The sequence below is a fragment of the Colletes gigas genome, unplaced genomic scaffold, assembly GCF_013123115.1.
Source record: "Colletes gigas isolate AHSC1104 unplaced genomic scaffold, ASM1312311v1 Colletes_gigas_Sc00015, whole genome shotgun sequence".
Classification (NCBI taxonomy): Eukaryota; Metazoa; Arthropoda; class Insecta; order Hymenoptera; family Colletidae; genus Colletes; species Colletes gigas.
In genome coordinates, this window is record NW_025106644.1 from 358,885 (window position 1) to 380,592 (window position 21,708).

Here is a 21,708-nt window from a genome sequence, read left to right on the forward strand (position 1 = left end):
TGAACCTCGCTTTATGCATTTCGACGCGAAATCAATATCACAGTGGCTCTTAGAGAGGCGTGTTTGCGCACGAACGTTAAAATCGAATAAATAGTCGTCTGCAGAAAGATTCGGAGCAGGCGTCACAATACACCACGGCGCGTGGTAGCGTAACAGTGGGGCGCGAGCAAGTGTCAATTCGATTATTGTCGTCGTTTACGAGGGCAATCGGTGCTTTCATTGAGATCGTTCGGAATTTCTACCGATGATCGGCAAATCGCGTATACGTATTCCTATGGGTGCCGTGAGGCGGCGAGAAAGGCCACCTCTTTAAATTAAAAGAAGGAATGACGCTGGAGAATCCGTTCTTTGTCGTCAAGGAGTAAGTAAAACTTAACAATCACGAACACTTTTGCTTATTAATTTTTTTTCGCAACCGTACGTAATTCGTCGACGATCGAACAATCCCGATGACCACGAAATTTACACGGTTGTCAAGTTTGAACTTTTGTTGTACCTTTCGCGACATTGCTGTTGTATATATACGTCAGCCCTTCAAGAATAGTCGCGAGCTGCGTTACAAAGGAACCTTACTTTTGACGTTTCGATACGTCAAAAACTTACTAACTCGCGATACTTTTTACATACGTTTTACGACCAATCCCTTTGCATAAAATCTTATCTCGTCGTACATAAATTGTAAACACCTCTAATCTCAACATTTTACATATTTTTCTGTTTTGTTGTATTTATATAACGTTCGACTTGTTATTTTTATCGGGAGCAGCATTGAATACATTCAACAATGGTTCAAGATTTTATAAATTTTGTTTTCGAAATTTATAAAATCTACGAACACGTTCGTCATTTTCGCGAAAAAGAAATCAAATAGTCTGTTTTTATATTTTTATAAGCGGGTAAAATTATTACTTCATGTATAAAGTGATGTTTTTACCCATTGTCATACAATAAGTACTTAGTTTTATATAAATACAGTTTTGATTAATCGCAAGCGATAGAACGATTAATAAAATAACTGATTTATTGGAGAAGTAGAAACATAATTTACTAGAAATTGTGATGCAGTTACATAACCTTTGTAATTTACGTTATGCTTTTATTTATACGATACATATTTCATCATATGAAATTTATCGCTCAAAGATTATCGGTACCGATAGCACAAAAGAGATCGATAAATAAAAATTTTTTATTGTCAAGTATTAAATGATTCGATTATTTCGATATTCGATAACTCGATATTTTATCTCGATCGTTTCGCGATAGTCGTTAGATTTCAACGTACGAGGATAAAGAATTTTTGCAAACGAAATAGTACGTAGTTGCGACTAATTAAAATTATTATACCGTTTTGTATCAGGAATCGATAATTCTGTTTCTGTATTTTAGCGAAGTTTGTAAGGCCCTGAATAAAAATCGCGGTTTATACGGGCGCTGGACGGAATTGCAGGATGTTATTGTCACGAGCCCTACTGTGAGTGGGGGAATCCCGATCTCGCGCGACGAATTAGAGTGGACGACTACAGAATTGCAGAAAGCATTACGATCGATCGAATGGGATTTGGATGATCTAGAACATACGATCCATATCCTTTAATGCGTGTATACGTTACACACGATGTACGTGATACATTTACAAAAAAAATTATTTCATTTTCTTTTTTTCACACCTTCGTCGAGTTTGAAGTTCTTGAAACTTTAACCTCGAAAAGTTAGTATTGTCATGGACGTGCCTAGGTGTTTTAGCGCCCTGCCCCAACAATGGACCAAAATACGATTTTAACACGAATTTTAATTTAAAAAATTTTTTTTAAATTTTCACTTACGATGTTAAAGATGTACTATTGAGATCTTACGCTTAAATAAAGAACGCAAATGTGAAAATGATTTGTTTTGATTCAAGATATGACGAAACGCTCTTATCGTTAATCCAATAATTTACAGATTATAATTTTATACATTTCAAATTTCTATGCTCTATATTATTCTTAACATTATGTACGTATATACGTATCGTAAAAAAGAATCCGACGAAATTTAAAATAGATAATAAGGAGTTAACGGTTCAACGAAGCTTTATCGAACAAACACGAGAAGAAGTGAAGGTAAAGCGTGTTACGTACAATATCAACTATTTTTAAATTTACTATTTTTTTTTTGTACAGGGCGTTCTGCTACCCCTGGGAAAAATTTTAATGGGGGATTCTAGAGTCCAAAATAAGACGAAAATCAAGAATACCAATTTCTTGACTGAGGCTTCGTTAAAAAGTTATTAACGTTTAAAGTTCCGCCAGTACTGAATTTTTTTCTCGAAAATGCCCAAGATTTCGGGGGTATGTCTATTCACCAAAAATGATTATAATCGACCCCCGCAACCGAAAATAATTTTTCCAGAACGATTTGAAATTCTTGAATTTAATTGTTATTAACTTTTTAACGAAGCCTCCATCAACAAATTGGTATCCTTGATTTTCGTCTTATTTTGGCCTCTAGAGTCCCCCATTAAAATTTTTTCCCAGTGGTGCCCGAACACCCTGTATACATATACAAGTGTGATTCGTAGCTTAATTTTGATACCTTAAACGATATTTTGTTATAGATCATGAAGGATAAGATGAATTTAAGTAGAGGTCGGGACCGCGATAGTACAGCAAGACAGGTGTGTTACAATTAAATTTTATTTATGAGCATAAAAATATATAACGTAATAATAGAATTTGTTTAATTTTCATCTTTATATTTTGTTTTGTAGTGATCAAAATTTATTACGATACGATTAACAAATACCGGAAGTAAAAGTTTACATGAATTGACCTGTTATTTCTTTGAATTTCGCTTGTAAAATAAAATCGCGAACGTCGCGACATCTACGAGAGTAACTGTCAAATCGCCGATAATGCTAATCAGCTGTGAACGTTAGTCGCAACAGCGGCATTAGAAGTAATTCCTGTTTGTTTTCTTTTTTTACTTACGGTATGTTCTTTTTTTTTTTTATAGTATTACGAATAAATTAGCGCGAATCAGACTACGATATAAATCTATTCTAAAAAATTCCACAGAAATAAGGAAATGGTTTATACGGTAAATCAATACTTCTTATCATCGATCGTACAGAAAACGAAATTAGGAAGTAATTTTATTACGATTAATTACATTTATTATTTATTATTTGCTACATAACGATTTACGAAAAATGTTTTGATTCTTGAAGTCGCGTAATTTAATGATTAAGTAGTTATCGCTAATTTAAGAATTAAATTTTTATCTAATTTTATATGTAATTATGCATTCGTATCGCAGCCACTATTGGATAACAGTCCTGCACGAGTTCCTGTTAACCATGGCACGACTAAGTACAGTAAATTGGAAAATGAAATTGATAGCCCGAATAGGCAATTCTTGGGAGACACGTTACAGCAACAGAATAACATGATGAGACAACAAGACGAGCAATTGGACATGATGGGAGAAAGTATCGGTTCTCTTAAAACAGTATCTAGACAAATCAATACTGAATTAGATGAACAAGCTGTGTAAGTTTATCGCCTAAAAACCTTTTAATTCTTAACCCCTTGCCTTACGATTTAATTTTCAACTGTGCGTGCCAAAAGCGACACCAAGGTTTGGCTTGGTAGACATATCACGTCTCTGAGACGTCATTGTAAGCTAAGGGGTTAATAATATTAACACGTTCCGTGCCTTGTGGGGCGTATACAATCCCCGCTGAACTTTCTTCGTTCAGGCTGCTAACGATTCTAGTAGAATAATCGTTCGACCATGCATTTGCTAGAATAATTTCTTAAAAATTTATTGCATTATTGTCTAATGCATATTAAAATCTATTTCCTTTTCTTGCTACTTATACTATTGAGAAATTGTAAGGCGTACGTCAAAAACAATCATATATTTTAAATCGTAAAAGCATGGGTCGTATATGCCCGGTGCAGCCTGACCAGAAAGTCTTCGAAAGATGGTACGGCGCGGAATGTGTTAATAATGAAAATATTATCTAATTGGTTGGTTTATATTTCAGTATGCTAGATGAATTTGGTAATGAGTTAGAGGTGACAGATTCTAAATTGGACGCAACAATGAAAAAAATGGCCAAAGTTCTTCATATGAGTAATGGTAACTATAATAATTACATTCCTGCTCCTACTACTGCAACATCTAGTGTTTCTGATCTTGCCTCTAAACCTTCTTCTCTATCGTCTTTATCGAACACAATAACTAATTGTTTTTTATGTTCCGGAGATTAAATAGGTACAGTTACCACAATCGTACCATAATTATTCAGTAAATCTATAAAATTAAAACATTATTTACATTCTTTCGCTTAACTGTTTACTTCATCGGAGTACATTTATAATATTCAGTTGTATTATTTGCGTTTGATTTATACTCAAATTAATAACGATTTAATGTAACTACTGAAAAATGATGGGATTTTTAAAACAAAAGTTGATATTCACTTTGTCTTTATAACGTTGCATACTAGCATTGTCGATAAACAATTTTTATGTACACTTACCAAACTAATCGAAACTAATAGCATTGTTTTACCTTTAAAATATTTTTCTATTTTTCCCCTGTTAAACGTGCATAGGGTTATACAGACATGCAATTAATCCAGTGATTTATCGGAGAGTAGAAATCTGACTAAAATAATATTTAAAATGAAAGTTAATAAAGTATATATTTATTACTTAATCATTCAGCAAACATAAATTGAAATAAATTTTCCAAAACACTTTTTGATTTCTGCTCAAATAGAAATATTAAAAATTTATATTCTTTCTCTCTCATTATTTTTCTTTTTTTTTTCGCTTAAAGAAAATGTTTTACGTTTTAAGAGAATGTTAATAGTATAGATAAAATATGTTAAGAACATAAAATAAAAGTAATAATTAGTACAGATATTTAATAGTAATCATTACCTAAATACTGGAATATTCCTGTGCTATTTTTTTTAAATATATAAACTATAAAATTGTATAGCGATTAATATGGAAACCTAAACTTAACTTCAAATCCTATCTATCGTCTATTCATTTTCTATGCTTTCTTTACATAATTTTCATTTAAACATATTATAAGAATTATATCTGCTTATATTTTCGCTGTGAGTGAGGTAAACATACACAAAGAATATTAATTTTTTAGCAATACGATCGTTAAATACACATATACAAACAATTACGAAATTGGCAATTCGCAAAATTTGATGTTCGTTTAAATTTAGTAAATAACAGAAGTATAATATCAAAATGGACCATTCGCAGTCATAAATAACCATTATCTATGTAGTACGATAGGTATTGACAAGTGTAGCACGTTGCAATTCGATAATAGCATCAGAGACATATTGTTAAGCCGTTGTATGTCAAAAGTCTGTAGATAAATAATGGATTGTATTTAAGTACCTCATTTACAATCAGATTTAACAAAAGTTACGCCAAATATTGTAAGGCAAGTGTCAAAAGCAGGAAAAGTAGCGCAAGTAATTTGTGCCTAAGAGAAACTTTAACGTAATGAACGTATAGGTAAATACATGTAATATTAGAAGACCATTTGCAGTATGATTTGAAACCTCTGATATTCTACTTCCAATGTGTACAACATGTGATATTACTGTATTAATTAATGCGTAGATAAAGAAAATAGTTTAGTGCACAATACTGCGAGATATTCACATTTGCGAATATACCAGTCAGTTTATGTGTGTAATGGATGTAAATGAAAAATATAACGTTTGAAAGAAGAAAATGTTTAAATGGGAGAAAAATGTGAAAGCAATTATTTGTACGAATGATGACTGCTGATTGATTGGTTTCACAATGGAAACGAAATCGTTCGCGAATACTATGAAATTTAGTGGTTGGTAGTTCGAAGTTTCATTACAGGAAGATTAGATTTGAGAATTAAAAATAAAAAAAAGAATTGATAAATTAGACAATGAAAATATTTATTCCATTGTTAGAAGAGTGTTATTAATATAACATTGTGAATACACACCAAAAGAGAAATTATTTATTCTAGTATGTAACAAAAAGCTAAAATGAAAGGATACACTTTATATTATTTCTCATAAATGACCAATTGTGAAAATAGATACAGATGAATAAAATTTGCGACTTTATTTATATTGTACATTTGCTGTAAAGTACCGCAAACTCCTGACCCATTCAAACTATTCAAATAACAATTACAGAAGTAAGATTATTATGTAAGAATTCGTTACATTAAGTTCGGTGCTTGAGAGAATACAATTTACAAATGATACACTTTAATTTTAATTGAAAATAACTTTTTAAACATCTTAATTTGATAGCTGTGTTTAGTTTTAGAATGTTTGCTAATCTGTATTATAAAATCTCTCAACCATGGAATTACAGTCTTTTTCACTTGAAATATGTTTATGAATGTGCGTTTATAGATGTGTCATTTTGTTTAAATTTATGCTTACGTATGTTCATATGAAAATAATTTATATAAAAATTAATACATATAAGAATTATTGTTTTTGGAGCTTCCATAAGTTAATTTAATGTTGCAGTTACTAATCGTTAGTTACGAATAACTTCAGATCTAGTGTTTTTTTTTGTTTTTTTTTAAGGAATTATTTAAAGTACGAAATTGATTCTTTGCACTTAATTTATTACCAACAACAAATATTTAAAATGCGTTATTTTTTTCTAATTCCGTAACAAATTTCGGATGTATAAGTCTTTACTTAAGTGCAGAGTATCGATCAAAATTTTCTAGTGTTGTTACGAAAAGCTTGTTGAAAAAGTGCATGTTTAAAATAATGTACGATATCCACTGTTTGAAGAAGGGCCAAATATATGTGCATTGATTTTTCTTATACAGTATTTGTATTTTACTTGTTAAATTTTATCTCTGTTCGTAGAACAACGATAAAATAATTTGATTCTATAACTTTTTTTATAAGTGACGCATGTGATGTTACTTTCCGTTTGTTTTAGATCGGAGACAATGGGTAGCCATTGGAGTGTTGACTGCTATATTGGTGTTTCTAATAATTTTATTTATAATTAAGTGAATCATTTAATTTCTTAGCGTCCATAAGAATTATTGGTTCTTCTTCATAGCATTTAGTCGAATGTGTTAAATTATGTTTTAATAACAAATTATTGATAGCGATATTTTATGATCCATTACAATAAATACTTGACAGTTATTATATTTTTAACAGAGTTTCTATGAATTTCCTTCCCAAAGAGCATAAAATATTTGAAATATCACGAAATTTGCGCCGACTCTAACATCAAATAATGTTTGGGGAAAAGGAGAAACATTATTACTGATCTATTGTCCTTCCACGAGAGGAAGGCACAGCGTGTTTACATTACATTTGAAGTAGAAAATTCAATTTTGTACAAAACATGGAAATTCCCAACATGCACCTCTTTTTGCGCTAAAGATACATTTATGGTAGCCCACGACAGGTAGCTGTGACGTCAGCTTACGCATGCGCAGAAAGGAATCCCACGAATGTCCATCACTGGGCATAGCGTGTTTACATCCCCACTTCTGTTGCAGTCCGCCGACTCGCAGGTATTGGTCGAAAACGAAGATCAGCGACAGCCAATCAACGGACTGCGGAAAGAGTGGGGATGTAAACACACTGTACCACAGCCGACTCTAGTACTAGCCGTGCTATAAAAAAAATAGCAACACCGCGGGAGTCCGGCTTCGATATACCTAGCCCAACCTACAGCAACAGCCTCCCACTACCCACCGGGCTACATAGGCTCCATCTACCGGCCTTCCGGTCTCCCGCCTATCTTTCAAATGTTTCAAATATTAATGTACTGAAGTCCATTAAATGTGAGCAACGGAGCAATAATCCAGGTGTTTCATTTATTTATATTAACTCTACAGATCCTGATTTTGGTGTGTAGCACACTTATTTAATATAATCCATTTTTGGACATTTTGTTTTATATACATTTTTTTTATAAATTTCACATATTCATTAATAATGCCACGGCGTTGCTGTGTTCCCAATTGCAAGGGAAATTGTGATAGTACCTTAAAAGATAATAATTACAATTCTATATTTTTATTCCCCAAAGATGAGGAATTGCGGGAGAAATGGAGGGTTGCTATTCCTCGTAAGAATTGGACACCATCAAAATATTCTGCCGCCTGTAGTTTGCATTTTGCAGAAACTGATATTGAAAGGTACCACGGTATTCTATCGCCCACTGGTGTACTGGAGAATGTTTTGTTGAGATGTCCAAGGCTTATAAGGAATGTAGTACCCTCCATTTTACAACCGAAAAATTAGAAAAACGATTTGGAAATTATAGACTTTTTATCTGGTTGTAATTATCATGTGTCATATAACGAAATAATTCATGCAGAAAAAAAAATTAGATTAAAACATATATTTACAAAATCGGCAAATTCGTTTTCTCTTACTGAAATCAAAAATAAATTTCGAATTTGTGATGACAATAATAACGATCTTCATGATCTTCCCACTGATGTGACTTGTTTCTCAGGAATCTTCGATACCGAATACTTGTCCGATTGTGTTGTAGATGATTCCATTAAAATTTATATTTCTGGATATGGGTCCCATTCTGTTGCTAAAAAATTAAATTGCAATATATGTCGTTTATTAGTTGTGGAGGATAAAGGTAAAACTGTAGGCGATGTATATTTTGATCGCTTACAAAGAGGGGGCCTTTCTGTCCCCACTGAAGAAGCGATAGCCTCATTTATTCATATGTATGGAATAATGGAAGCCATAATAAATGATGGCAATTTAGAATCTCAATTTTTGCAATCTGGAAATCATAAACATATTTTATGTAAATTAACATATATTAGCATTCAATCAGACATACATTATTTAGCATTTTCAGATACATGCGTTTGTGGTCGAGCTTACCAAAGTATTTGGTTTAAATTATTATCAATTTTTTCAAATATTTTATTAAACGATTATGTGAAAACTGTAAATAATAGTCAGTTGGAAACACGTACAGACATTACTTCTAAAAATCGTGAATTAAAAACTTTTAATAGGAACTAGATTTTCAATGATTTTTTTTAATTTCATCTTTCTTAAAACATTAATTTTTATATATATTTAACTTATTCCTTCCAATATGTTTTAATACATTAATAGAGTTTTATTTACTTGCTTAGTATATTTTTATTATGAATACTAACACGTAGATATGATCCACCGTACCCCTCCCTCTCCTGAACCCCGCCTGATTCTCCGGAATCATCCCCCCCACCTCCACCTCCCGCTCCAACCTCCCCAACAGTACCGCCGCATACACCTTATACAAGGTCGGCATCAGCGTAACCCCCCTGTAATCCTGCAACCTCTTCCCGCCCCCTTTCTTCGCCACCGGTACTATAGTCCCTTCCTTCCACCCCTGCGGCCACCCCTCCCCATCCCACACTCTCCTACATACCTCCCATGCCAACTCTAAACCCCTCTCTCCCCCGTACTTCCAAGCCTCATTCGGGATCTCATCCCCTCCCATTGCCTTTCCTTCCTTCAACCTTCTCACCACCCTCCTCACTTCCTCCTTACTTATTCCCTCTTCCTCCCCCCTTCTCCTGTCCTCCTCTCCCCCCACCCTTACCCTATCTTCCACTCCTCCCAGCAGCCCCATGAAATGTTCCTTCCATTCCCCCTTCTTTATACTTTCGTCCACCCCTTTCCTTTTCTTCCTACCCCTATTCACTATTTCCCACACCCTATTTTCCGTTTTTGCCTCTGCCACCTCCCTTACCAGCCTCTCCCTCTCCTCCTCCCTCTTCCTATCGCACAGCTCCTTATACTCCCCCCTCCTTCTCTTGTAGTCCTCCCTACTCCCCTCCCCTCCCCTCCACCTCCGTAGCTCCCTTCTCAACTCGCTCTTCTTCTCCCTACATTCTCCATCCCACCACCCCTCCCTCCTACGCCCCTCCTCTCTCCCCCCCGCCTCCTCCCCCTTCCTCATCACCTCCTTTATCGTTTCCGTCGCCTTGTTCACCGCCTCCTGAATCCCACCTCCTCCTATGGCCACCCCTCCCATCCCCCTCTCAAACTCCTCCTTCATCCTTCCCGACCACCGCCCTCCTCCCACCTTCCTATCTCTCTTCCTCCTACCCCTCTCCCCCACCCCCCCCTCTCTCATCGTCACCACCACCGGATGGTGGTCCGACTCCACTCTCTCCCCTACCTCCACCCTTTCCAGCCCCTTCCTTGTCCCCTCGTCCCCCAGCACATAATCTATTACTGTTTCCCCCCTCCCTCCCGTGTATGTGAACTCCCCATCTTCATCCCCCTCCACGTTCCCATTCAGAATCTCCCACCCTGTCTCTTCTACCAACTTTACCAACTTCCTTCCGTCCCCGTTTATCTTCCTGTCCTTCGATTTTCTTCCCCCTTCCTCCTCCTCCTCCTCCCTTCCTTCTACCCTGCCCCCCTGCCTGCCCGTCCTCGCATTGAAATCCCCCCCTATTACCACCCTGCCTCCCTCTTCCTGCCCCTCCATCCACCTTCTGATACTTCCCAACTTCCTCTCCATATCCCCGTTCACGTACACCGCCACTACCGCCCACTCCTGCTCCCCCGCCTTTACCCTCTCCACCATCAGTCCCTCCTCCTCCCCCTGTCCCTGCTGCTCCCTCCCTACCATCTCCTCCCTCACTCCTACCACCATGCCTCCCATCGCCCTCCCCTTCCTATTTCTTCTCTTCGCCCATTGCGCTCTCCACCGATACCCTACTGGCAGCCTACGCCTAACGCCCTCCCAACTCTTCTCTTCCAACCACGTCTCCATTAAAACTACCACCTCCCACTCCTCCAACCCCTTCCAGAACTCTGTGTCCTTGTTCGTCACCCCCGCCACATTCCAAAAGCCTATCTTCCACCTTCCTCCCTCCCTTCCCCTCTCCTCCATCCCCCCTTCACCCTTCTTCCTTCTTTCCTTTCCTCCTAGTTTTTTGCTCCCCCTCTTTCTTCACTCCTTCTTTCTACCTGTCCCTCCACCCTCCTCCCTCCCTCCCCACTCCCCTCCCTTACCTCCCTCACTGCCCCTCCTCTCTCTCTCCCCCTCCAGTCTCTGAGAACTTCCCTCCGCTCGTCCCAAAACCACATCATCCCATCCACCATAACCTTTCCATAGCCCACTCTCACTCTCCTCCCCTTCCCCTCCTCCTCCTCTCCTATCCTCCTAAGATGCCACTGCATCCTCCTCTCCCTCCACGTCAAATCATCCTCCACCCTCTCCTTCCTTCCCCTCAACCTCCCTTTGCACCTCATGACCTCCCTCTTTGCCTCCACCGAATCCAACCTCACCACCAACATCGCCTCCTTCCCCTCCTGCCCTCTTCCTCCTATCTCCCTTGCCCCTACAATTCCCCCTTGCACACCTACCATTGCCAAAACTTCCCTCGCCCTCTGCATGGCCGTTCCCACCCTCCCTACCCTCTTTATTACCACGTTCCTCCTTCTCTCTTCCCTCTCTTTCCCCTCTACCTTCCTCTCTAACTCTTGCACCCTCGCCTCCCGCTCCTCCCCCTCTCTCTCCCCGCCCTCCTTCTCCCCTCGTCCCTCCCCTGCCCTTCCTGCCACCAGCTCCTCTACCTTCTCCTCTACCCTCTTCCACCTAACTTCCTTCCGCTCCACCTCCCCCACCCTTCTCTCTAATCTCTCCATTCTTTCGTCCCATTCCCTTCTCTCCTCCCTCCACCTCTCCTCCCAACTCTCCATCATCCCTCTCATTCTTTCTAACTCCTCCCTCGCCTCCCTCCTATGTTCCTTCGCCTCCTCCCTCATTTCCCTCATTTCTCTCATCAGTATAGCCAGCTTCCCCTCCCCACTCTCCCTTCCCTCCTCCGGCGACCTCAGCACCTTGTTGCTCCTCCTGAACGCCTCCTCCCCGCCTCCTCCACCCCTTTCCTCCCGCTCTCCCTCCTCCCTCTCACCGCCCCTCCCCCACAACTCCGTCAACTCCCGCGTGCCTCCACCACTCGTACTCCTCTCTCTCCGCATCCTTTCTGCGTTCGTCTTCCTCCCTCTCTTTTTCACATCCTCCTCCCCCTTTCCTTCGTCTCCCCTAACCCCTTGTCATCACCCTTTTCCTCCCCCTTTCCACCCTTTCTCCCTCCCGCCATTTCTTCCTAACCCTCCTATCCACCCACAAAAGCACCTTTCCCTTCCTTACCACCCGCTCCTAGCTTACTTTCCCTCCCAGCCGCCCGATGTCGCCACCTACCTCTCTCTCTCCGCGCTTTACCGCCTATCCCTCTCACACTCTACTCTCTCTCTCCTAACCCTAACCTCAAATTGCCCGCTCTCTACCTGCCTTTCCCACTTTCCCACCACGCCCTTTCCCTCACCCTTTCTCACCCTTCACAACCTGCTCACCCCAGACCACCGCTCACCCTTTCCACACCCTACCCTTCCCGCCAAACCCTTTTTTCACCTCTTTCACACGCACCGTTCACTCCACCGTCTCTACACTCTCACACCGGAAAAGGAAGTCCTATTATGAATACTATTTCACAAGATTCAAAGTTTTATTAGTTGTATTTCAAGAGAATTTCAAAGTATGTTTTGATGTGTTTTGTTATTAATATTATTCAAAATTATTTATTATTATTTCAAAATGTAATACTTTATTACTTTAAGAATACAAAAGTTATGTTTTTGTTATGTTCTATTTAAAAATATTAATTTTATTTTAGAAAATGGGATGATATGGCTATTGGCGAACCACCCATTATAATAAAAAAAAAAGGTAACGCGCCATGGTAAATACCCCTAGGGTGGTAAGGAAATTTTTCACAATTATCATACTGTCCTCTAACACGATTTTATAATTAACTCCATAATTGTTCCTTTCAGTAGCTAATTATGCTAACCTCTTTTCCACGGGCACTTAACCTGTTCGGCTTCGTACCAATAATTTTGCCTATTTCAGGTCTCTATTAACTTATACATACCTTTATCAATTTTTAAATCCTTCAGTTTGGTTCAAAGATGGTTTTAACTTGTTTCGCACTTCTATTTTCTTGAAATCTCTGTAAATATTTCAAATATAATGCATCACAACACCAAACTATTCCGACAGTCCACAAAATATATACCACATTTATAAATATTAATATACTTCTGTATTACTTCTACTTACTATAGTTATGATATTCATATATTCCTTATACATAATTAATAAAAAATACTGTATATTAGTATAATTTTATATCGCAAAATAACGTTAATTATAATCCTGAACACAAAACTCCACTATTGAAAATAGGACTCCCGATCCGCACATGAGCGGTGTTGCCACGTTTCATAGCACGGCTAGTAAGTACTAGAGTCGGCTGTGACTGTACCTTCTTCTCGTGGAAGGACGATACTTTATTTTACACTTTCGCAGGTTTGAATCAATGATATATTAACAGATAGCAATCACAGATTATTCGATGATTGTTAATTTTTTTTATTCATATAAGACAACAATATTTTTATAAAAGTATTATACATAAAAAGAGTTTTATGACGATATATATTGTAAAATATATTTAGGCTTCTATTGCTCTCCTTTAGATTACTCAAATGTTTTTTTCTTTTTTTGAATGTAAAAGTAATGCATTATTCTGCCCTTACAACCGTATAAATAAGTCACGCAATGTAATACATTCAATTTTGTACATTTGGAAATTAAAACACTTGCCTTTTCGTTGGAGGAACTCTGGAAGCTCTCATAGAACTTAAAAAAAAAACAAAGACTTAAAAAGACATGGCAGTTACAACAAAACGAATGTACATAGATACTATATACACGTTTTGTACGCAAGTATAAAGAAATCGTGTTACAAAGATGTTAGAAAAATTTAATAACGCAAATGACCTAGTAATGACAGCAGAGGAAAAAATATTTCTATTATATAAAATCTTTGGTATAGTGTTCATTATTGCAATCACTCGTATCGTGTACACGCATGAAATTAATCGTTAAAAATATATGTAAAAGCAGTTTTAAATGATTCGTTAAATAAAATAACGTAAGTATAAATGCGAAAAGAATATTACTTTGTTTACCTAACGATTCGCTAAAGTGAGAAATAATTTTGTTATTCGAATGAAAAATATTCTTTACCATTTTTGAATATATAACTGTAACGTACAGCGTTCCATATTGGTTTTTATAAAGACATTGATTCAAAATATATTCATTAAGTATCTTCCTCGATCCACATTTTTTTTATATGCACGTAAGGCACTTCTAGCGATATGAAAAAAAAAGAATGGAACGATCGCACTTTTAAGTATCGTATAGTTTACAACATACTAATAATTACGGTTCCAATCGTACACGCTTGTGACACTCGACAGGCAAAACTTTCCTTATGTCACCGATATTCCCAACTTCTATTCTTAATCTACTAATCTCGTCCTCGTAATTCTTTACCCACTGTGTTTGCAAATTCTTTGCATCCGTTAATGCACGGATCCTTTGATCCAGATTTGCAACCGCGATCTCCTTTTCAGCCGCGACTAGACGTTCTTCCAGATCGTTCAAGTCGGTCTCATCTAAGTTGGAAATGATTTAGATTTTGTTAGTTACGTCGATTCAATGATAATTTAACTAAATGAATCGGTAAGAAGAAACGAACGTACTTATTTTCGGCAGATTGTCAAGGTCTTTTATTATTTCGGCCACTTCGGCTAATGCTTTGTCCACTTGTTGCGTTGCCAGGGTTACGTTGATTTTCGTTTGGCCAATTTTATGATTTGCCTAAAAAAATATTAATAACGTGACGGATGTTATTTAATTATAATATTAATTTCATTGCACGTGACCGATATCTTACTTCTGTTGCGATATTCGTATCCTGGTCAATTTGAATTTCGTACTTTGTCATCATAGAGTCTGTAGTGTCAACCCTCAGATGTAATTTTTCTGCCTCGTTTCCTACGCGAAGTGCTTCTACCTTGGTCTTATTTGCTTCGGTTCTAATAACGTTTGCTTTTGCGCTAGCTTCCTCTGCGTACGTCTAAAAATATCACTCTTCGTTTAATAAATGGAAAATTGTGTTTTGTCGTACGTTCGACAAACAAAATCAACGTACCTGAGCATTCTGCGCTATTTTACGAGCATTTTTGGCGTTATTTTCTGACCCGATCAGCACTTCCTCCGCTTGCATAGCTTGCCGTCTCGCATCCGCAATCATCATCAAGATGTCGTCTATACCTTTCAATGCATCTTGAGCTTTGATGCGTTCACGTTTCACTTCAGCATCAAACTCTACGAAGTTATATTATGTATTTCTATTCTCATACAAGTATTAATCGCGTTTGTCAATGATAGTAATTAAAATGATAAATACCGCCTAGTTTTTTCAGTGTTTCTTGAGCTTCCTTTAAAGTTTGGTCACCTCGTTTCACAGCGTCGTTTGCTTTTTCATTCGCTCTGTCCAATTCTGCCAAAAGATCGGCAGTAGCTGCTTGCTGAACCTGCGCCCCGTCCAGCAATTCTTCGCTTTTCTTTATTTTTTCTACCATCTCGGTTATAAGATTTTCATGCCGATCTATTAACAATTGCGCCTCCTCTTTCAACCGCAATCCCTGCAATGATATTTTTTGTTGTTTCAGCTTTGCATCTATATAAATATGGTTTACCTTGATTCGAAAATTACCTCATTGTTAACCTCTTTAACTTGACTTTGTAATTGCTGAATGTCAACAGGCGGAAGTGCTACATTGAGAATCAATGAGTCTATTGCTTCCTGCGAAACAGCGGATGATTTATTAGCTGCTATACTGGTAAGATTTTGCACTTCGTTCATACTACGCTCTAATAGCTCCAATTTATTCTCCAAACCTCTTATATCTTCGCTAAAAACAAAATAAATTTTCTAAAGATACGCTATTCACTACAATAATTATATTCGACTTTTTGGAAATCGTCAAAGCTTAGGTCATTCGTACAACACTGGTGTACGTACGTCAGATTGGTGCTTTTCGCTATAGCTGTCTTTGCAAGATTGTACGCTTCTATCGTTGTACTCCGAGCTTGCTCTGCCAGTGCATGAATCTTCTTAGCTTCGTTAACGTTTCTGTAAAAAAAGATTCAATATATATCATGATAAAATTTAATTTGATTTATTTATAGATTTTGAAACAGAGACGCATGTGTGGAGATTAACTGTCTTTTCTTAAGCGTATTGCAGCGCAAAAAGATGGAACCATAAACGCGTCATAGATGTTTTCTTGTATTAGAAAATATCAGCTATTTATAGCAGGGTGAACCTTATTTTTCAACTTTGAAACTTCTTTTGGAACACCAAAATTATGACACTAAATGAGAAAATGAACTATGCAAAATCTGAAATTAAAAATTTTTTATTTTTGTAACCTGTTCTTCTCCATTAAAATGTATCGCTATCATACATTTTAGTACCTCTTTGAATTCGTCTTTTTACACTTTATAAAGATATGGAAACAAAATTTAGAACTTTTTGTTTTTTTGTAAGTCGTGATTCTAAAAGTTGAAAAGTTCATTGTGGAAAAAAAAATATACTTTTTCACATTATATTTACTTCGTTAAATAGTATAAGTTTTACCTATAACATTTTTTTATATGTTTATAAATAACGAAGGTATTTAAGTGATTCCGTTTTTACGTCTTCGACTTCATATTTTCGTGAAATAAATACTACTTTTTAGTGAAATAATTTAGTAAAATCATATTCGCTACCCTAGTTGCATGTTCAGTAGTTGGTACCGCTGTCTGGACGAGACGTGTATAAATACGAGGGGGTTACCGCGTATGCGTTCTCCTTTTTTTTCTTGTGGAATGTTCTATCGAGAACCGTCATGTAAAATGGACAACGGAAAAGTTCTTAAAGAATTAAAATTACGTTGGACTATGTTCTTGTGCGCGTATAACTAGAGTTACACGTATTTATATGTACATTTAAAATTATAAATTTAGTGTTCAGTATTAATAAATTATAGTGTTTATTTAATATACCACGACTGCGTGCCATGCAAATCTCGCCAGGTAACATACAGTGAGCGTCAATATAAAGTTAACACTTAAAATTTTCAACTTCTCTTTGAAATAATTTAAAAAGTATGAAAGAAAACAAGAAAAAGGTGTGTGGTATTGGAAGCTCAATTTGTCTTCTATAAAAAACATATTTTTTTTAGTAATAATTTAACAATAAGCAAACATATAATGCAAAGAACAAAAAAGTCCCTTTTCCTTGAGTCAATATACAGTTAATATCTATAGGTAATAACAATTTTTCCTTTTCTTTTTGTGAAATTAATATTCTGTTGAACGTCCGCTATTTTTTACAACTTTGGTCAATCTATTTCTCATAGATTTGACCAATGAAGACATAGAATTTGCTGGAATTTGATTCCATTCTTCTAAAATAACTTTCTTGTGAGTTTCTTTCGACGTTACCTCTCTTTTTCGTATTTTTCGATCCAGATAATCCCATAGATTTTCTTTGGGATTAAGGTCTGGGGATTCCGGAGGATGTTTTAATTGTTTTGGTATCCAGTAAAGAAACTGTTGAAATACGCGACATCTTATCATCTATGAAGGCGACACCTGTTACCCAATCGATAAAGCAACATGTATAAAGAGATGCTCCACCTTTTGTTCTACGTTCTTTTGTCTCAAGTTCACGTAGAAGGTGTGCGCTAGAAAAACGTGTGTCTCATATTGTATTATATATTCGCCTTTTAATTCTGTTAAACTTCTTGATACATTCAATAAATAAATAAGTGTTGGTTATTTTTTCCTACATAATTATTGAGTGTCTGCCAAGATCACGGCACAATTTGCGGATTAAAATTGCAACAGAAACCATTCCTTTGCAATGTGTGATGTATGCTTCGGATCTTTGTCACTTTAACCCCTTAGCTCACAATGACGTCTCAGAGACGTGATAAGTCTACCGGGCCAAACATGAATAAGACGTCTCAGAGACGTGACAACTCTACCGGGCCAAACCTTGGTGTCGCTTTTGGCACGCACAGTTGGAAATTAAATCGTAAGGCTAGGGGTTAAAATGTCCATGTTTTTGATGAATTCAATTTCATAACAGGAGGCTCTAAGTTTCTCCACAATATTTCAACGTAATCCTCCTTTTTCATTGTATCTTCAATGAACACGAGATTTCCAACCCCGAAAGCAGCCATACACCCCCAGACCATCACAGATCCCCTTCCATGTTTGACTGTATGGACTAAGTTCTGTTCCTTCAAAACACTATTTTCAGTTCTCCATACTTTTGGTGGTTTTCTGTCTTGATAGATTTCGAATTTGCTCTCATCAGTGAAGAGAACATCGTTCCAGAAAGATTCATTATATTTGAAGTGGTCTTTAGCATACTGTAACCGTTTCTTCCGATTCACCTCAGAAATCATTGGCTTCTTCCTCGGAACTCTTCCAAATAACCCGGCTCTATTCAGTCTTCTATGGATTGTACTTGCACTAACCGTTTCTTTCTTTAAATTACTCTTCTGCTATTTTTACAGCGCTCGAAAAAGGATTTTGTGTTACTTTTCTGCAAATATGTCTCGTATTACTCTCATTGAGTTACTTTGGTTGCTGTTTATGATCAATATTACTTAATAATCCGAGATTATTATATTTGTCAATGATCTTTTTCACAACCACATGGCATCTTTGCACAACTTTAGCAATTTCTCTTAAGGACTGTTTATTTATATGCATTTCGATTATTATTTGACGCTCTTCAACAGTTGCTTGTTTACCCATTTCGAGATTACACAAATAATATCTCCTTCTGTTGTTTTTCCATGGGAACAAAACATGGGGATTTTCCAAGATCATATTACTAAACAGTGATGCCAACATAACCAGAAATTGTTGCAATAGTCATAACTATGTACATAAAAGCAGGGCTGTTAACTTTATATTGACTCAAGGAAAAGAGATTTTTTTTGTTCTTTGCATTATATGTTTGCTTATTGTTAAATTATTGCTAAAAAAAATATGTTTTCTATAGAAGTCAAATTGAGCTTTCAATACCATACACCTTTTTCTTGTTTTCTTTCATACCTTTTAAGTTATTTCGAAGAGAAGTTAAAAATTTCAAGTGTTAACTTTATATTGATGCTCACTGTATATCAAGATTATAGTTTCTTAATTATTTAATATTGCAATTAATTCATGCGTACAAAATAGTTTATGGAAACGTGTGCAAAACAGTGTTCAAAGAACACATTTCTTCATAGCGTCCAACTCAGAAAAATAATTACTAATTCCAAAAACTTTCTATAACAGTCTCGCAGCTGTTTTTCTGTTTCTAAAATTCAAAGTGAAAATTGAATAATTTGTTGAGTTAACTCTCTTTCGACGAACAAATTTTCTATTAATTAATATAAAAAAATGTTATAGATAAAACTTGTCCTATTTAATGAAGTAAATATAACACGAAAAGTATATTTTTTTTCCGCAATAAATTTTTGAAATTTTAGACTCGCGACTTATAAAAAACAAAAAATTCTACTTTTTGTTTCTATGTCCTTATAAAGTGTAAAAAGACGAATTCAAAGAGGTACTAAAATATATGATAGAGAAAAACGTGTTACAAAAATAACAAATTTTTAACTTTTATGTGCCACGTCTTCCCGTTGTCCGATCAATTTCAGATTTTGCATAGTTTATTTTCTTGTCACAATTACAGGGGATGTTCCAAAAAAAAACTCACGAAAAGAAGTTTTTGTCAAGTACAACTAAGGTCCACTCTAATGTGTAGTTATGTATTACTTACAAGTCAGCCAATACACGTGCTTCTTGCGCAGTCGCGGTCATCTGTTTGTTTTGTTGGCCAACTTGTTCCGCGAGCACTTTCGCTTCAAATAATGCAGACGCCCCGTCCGTGGCCAAATAATCCTCTGCTTCCTAGCGTTTTGATAAATTACATTTAAACTTATTCTCGTTTTTATGAATTTCATTAAAAGCTGTGCAAATATTATTCTTACAGTTAACTGAGCGTGTATTTTGTCGAGCACTCTTTCTGCTTCCTCGATACTCGTCAAACCTTCAGCAGTAGTATCGTTCGCATCAGAAATAGTTAAATCTACCGTTTGCGAGATCTGTCCAATTTCATTCAACTGATCGTGTAGTTCATCGAGTTGTTCCACCAAAGTTTTATTTTCATCTGGAATATTTTTATTTGTAATTTCGTTTAAATAAAGACGAACTTGTTACACTTACTCCCAGATCCTTGTTTCGCAATCTTTAAAAGATTCTTCACTCTGTCGTGTACGTTTTTCAGTTCCTTTTCAAAGTCGGAGTCTTTTATGACGGTTGGACTGCTGTTAATTTTCTTGAGTGTGTTTTCCAGTTCAGCTAAACGTTCTCTATGATTATCGACTGCATCTTGAACAAGATTGTAACAATCCGGACAATTTACGCATCCGTTTTGCCTGTTATGTTTGTTTTCCTTGCAACGATCGCAACGTCTTCCTTCCACGTTCGTGAGACACTGGTAATCGTATTGTAATAATTATACCGGTCAGTCTCTACAATTCACTGCATATGCTTAGATTAAAATAATTTTCAAACTTACCGGGCACTGACCACTAGTGTCACACTGCAGATCTTGAGAACCAATATTGTCACACTCGCAAGATTTACAACCTTCTCTGCTGAATCCATATTGATAAGGAAGACATGCATCGCAATGTTGACCAGTAACACCAGGTCTACATTCGCATTGGCCGTTAATGGGGTTGCAAGTACGATTGTAAGATCCTTCAGGATCACAATTACAAGGTGCACATCCCTAAATATATATATATATACATGTACATAGTGTGTTTCACAAACTCTGTCCAGTTAAATATCTTGATTACTTCAAACAATGCGAGAAAATGTTACTCCCAGAAGTTTAAGTACATAATATGGTATAAATAGTATTCTTGCAAGTGGAGTCGTAGAAGAGATGTACTGATTGGCGTATTCTGAATATATTTAAATTAATCATCAAAGACACCGGTCAATTAATGTGTGGCGTGGAATCATAGGCACTTTTATTAACCAAAAATATGATACGTTCTTAAATTTATTAGAGAACGTACCATTAAGCATCCGTCAGATAATGTGATATCGGCACAATGGATGTCCAACACACTATGTGCGAAGGATGAGAAGTACACTTAACGCAGTATTCCCAAACCGATGGATAGAACTCGGAGGCATTATTTCTTGGCCAGCACGAAGTCCAGGTTTAACATTCCTGAGTATTTTCTTGAGAAGAGCATTGAAAAATATTGTGTATAGAGATGCACTGACAACTGTGGAAGATTCGAAACAACGAACTATTGCAGCATATGCTACAACAGACGATTCAACAATAAGGCGTGCAGCAGTTCAACGATATAACGTTACATTGCTGCAAATAGCCAAAATTTCGAATGTGCTTCATGAAAACAGTCAAACATCTCAGAAACGTTAAGTTTTAGGACAAACGTACTTTAGTACTTTCATATTCAGAATAAGCCAATCTGTCGAAATCGAAAAAAAAACAACAAAATTTACCTCTATATCTTCTCTACGCCCCCACTTGCGAGAATACCATTTATACTGTGGCGCTGCTTTGCTGTGGGTAGAATCTCCGAGAATTTTGTAGGACAGAAAAGGAAAGAAGGGGAGGCACGTTTCGTCC

The 21,708-nt window shown here is 36.6% G+C and overlaps 3 protein-coding genes across 9 annotated transcripts in view; 2 read left to right on the top strand and 1 right to left on the bottom strand.

Annotated features, from left to right (window-relative positions):
• The first annotated feature begins 107 nt into the window (after positions 1 to 107).
• On the top strand, positions 108 to 7,110 carry LOC122400019 (syntaxin-6). 2 transcript variants are annotated; one of them, XM_043401196.1, is made up of 7 exons: positions 108 to 361; positions 1,390 to 1,586; positions 2,011 to 2,105; positions 2,600 to 2,659; positions 3,301 to 3,533; positions 4,034 to 4,128; positions 6,987 to 7,110. In XM_043401196.1, the coding sequence occupies exons 1-7, from the start codon at positions 327 to 329 to the stop codon at positions 7,061 to 7,063; spliced, it is 792 nt and encodes a 263-aa protein (XP_043257131.1). In that variant the 5' UTR covers positions 108 to 326; the 3' UTR covers positions 7,064 to 7,110. The 2 variants fall into 2 exon arrangements, with proteins under 2 accessions (XP_043257131.1, XP_043257130.1); XM_043401195.1 differs by lacking the exon at positions 6,987 to 7,110 and having other exon boundaries at positions 4,034 to 4,738.
• Positions 7,111 to 9,663: 2,553 nt separating this feature from the next.
• LOC122399880 (protein trichome birefringence-like 32) lies at positions 9,664 to 11,652 on the top strand. Its single transcript, XM_043400937.1, has 2 exons — positions 9,664 to 9,851; positions 11,526 to 11,652. The coding sequence occupies exons 1-2, from the start codon at positions 9,664 to 9,666 to the stop codon at positions 11,650 to 11,652; spliced, it is 315 nt and encodes a 104-aa protein (XP_043256872.1).
• Positions 11,653 to 13,499: 1,847 nt separating this feature from the next.
• LOC122400016 (laminin subunit gamma-1) overlaps positions 13,500 to 21,708 on the bottom strand; it is a 50,788-nt gene continuing 42,579 nt past the window's right edge. For 3 of the 6 annotated variants that reach the window (XM_043401186.1, XM_043401184.1, XM_043401185.1), the window contains 11 exons: positions 20,611 to 20,826; positions 20,256 to 20,526; positions 20,021 to 20,199; positions 19,810 to 19,940; positions 15,997 to 16,107; positions 15,688 to 15,886; positions 15,379 to 15,616; positions 15,121 to 15,296; positions 14,863 to 15,045; positions 14,669 to 14,786; positions 13,500 to 14,581 (listed from right to left, as the gene is read on the bottom strand). In XM_043401186.1, the coding sequence (XP_043257121.1) occupies positions 14,346 to 14,581; positions 14,669 to 14,786; positions 14,863 to 15,045; positions 15,121 to 15,296; positions 15,379 to 15,616; positions 15,688 to 15,886; positions 15,997 to 16,107; positions 19,810 to 19,940; positions 20,021 to 20,199; positions 20,256 to 20,526; positions 20,611 to 20,826 (2,058 nt within the window). In that variant the 3' untranslated portion in view covers positions 13,500 to 14,345. The remainder of the gene's footprint in view (positions 14,582 to 14,668; positions 14,787 to 14,862; positions 15,046 to 15,120; positions 15,297 to 15,378; positions 15,617 to 15,687; positions 15,887 to 15,996; positions 16,108 to 19,809; positions 19,941 to 20,020; positions 20,200 to 20,255; positions 20,527 to 20,610; positions 20,827 to 21,708) is intronic. The other 3 variants (XM_043401187.1, XM_043401188.1, XM_043401189.1) reach the window with 1 other exon arrangement.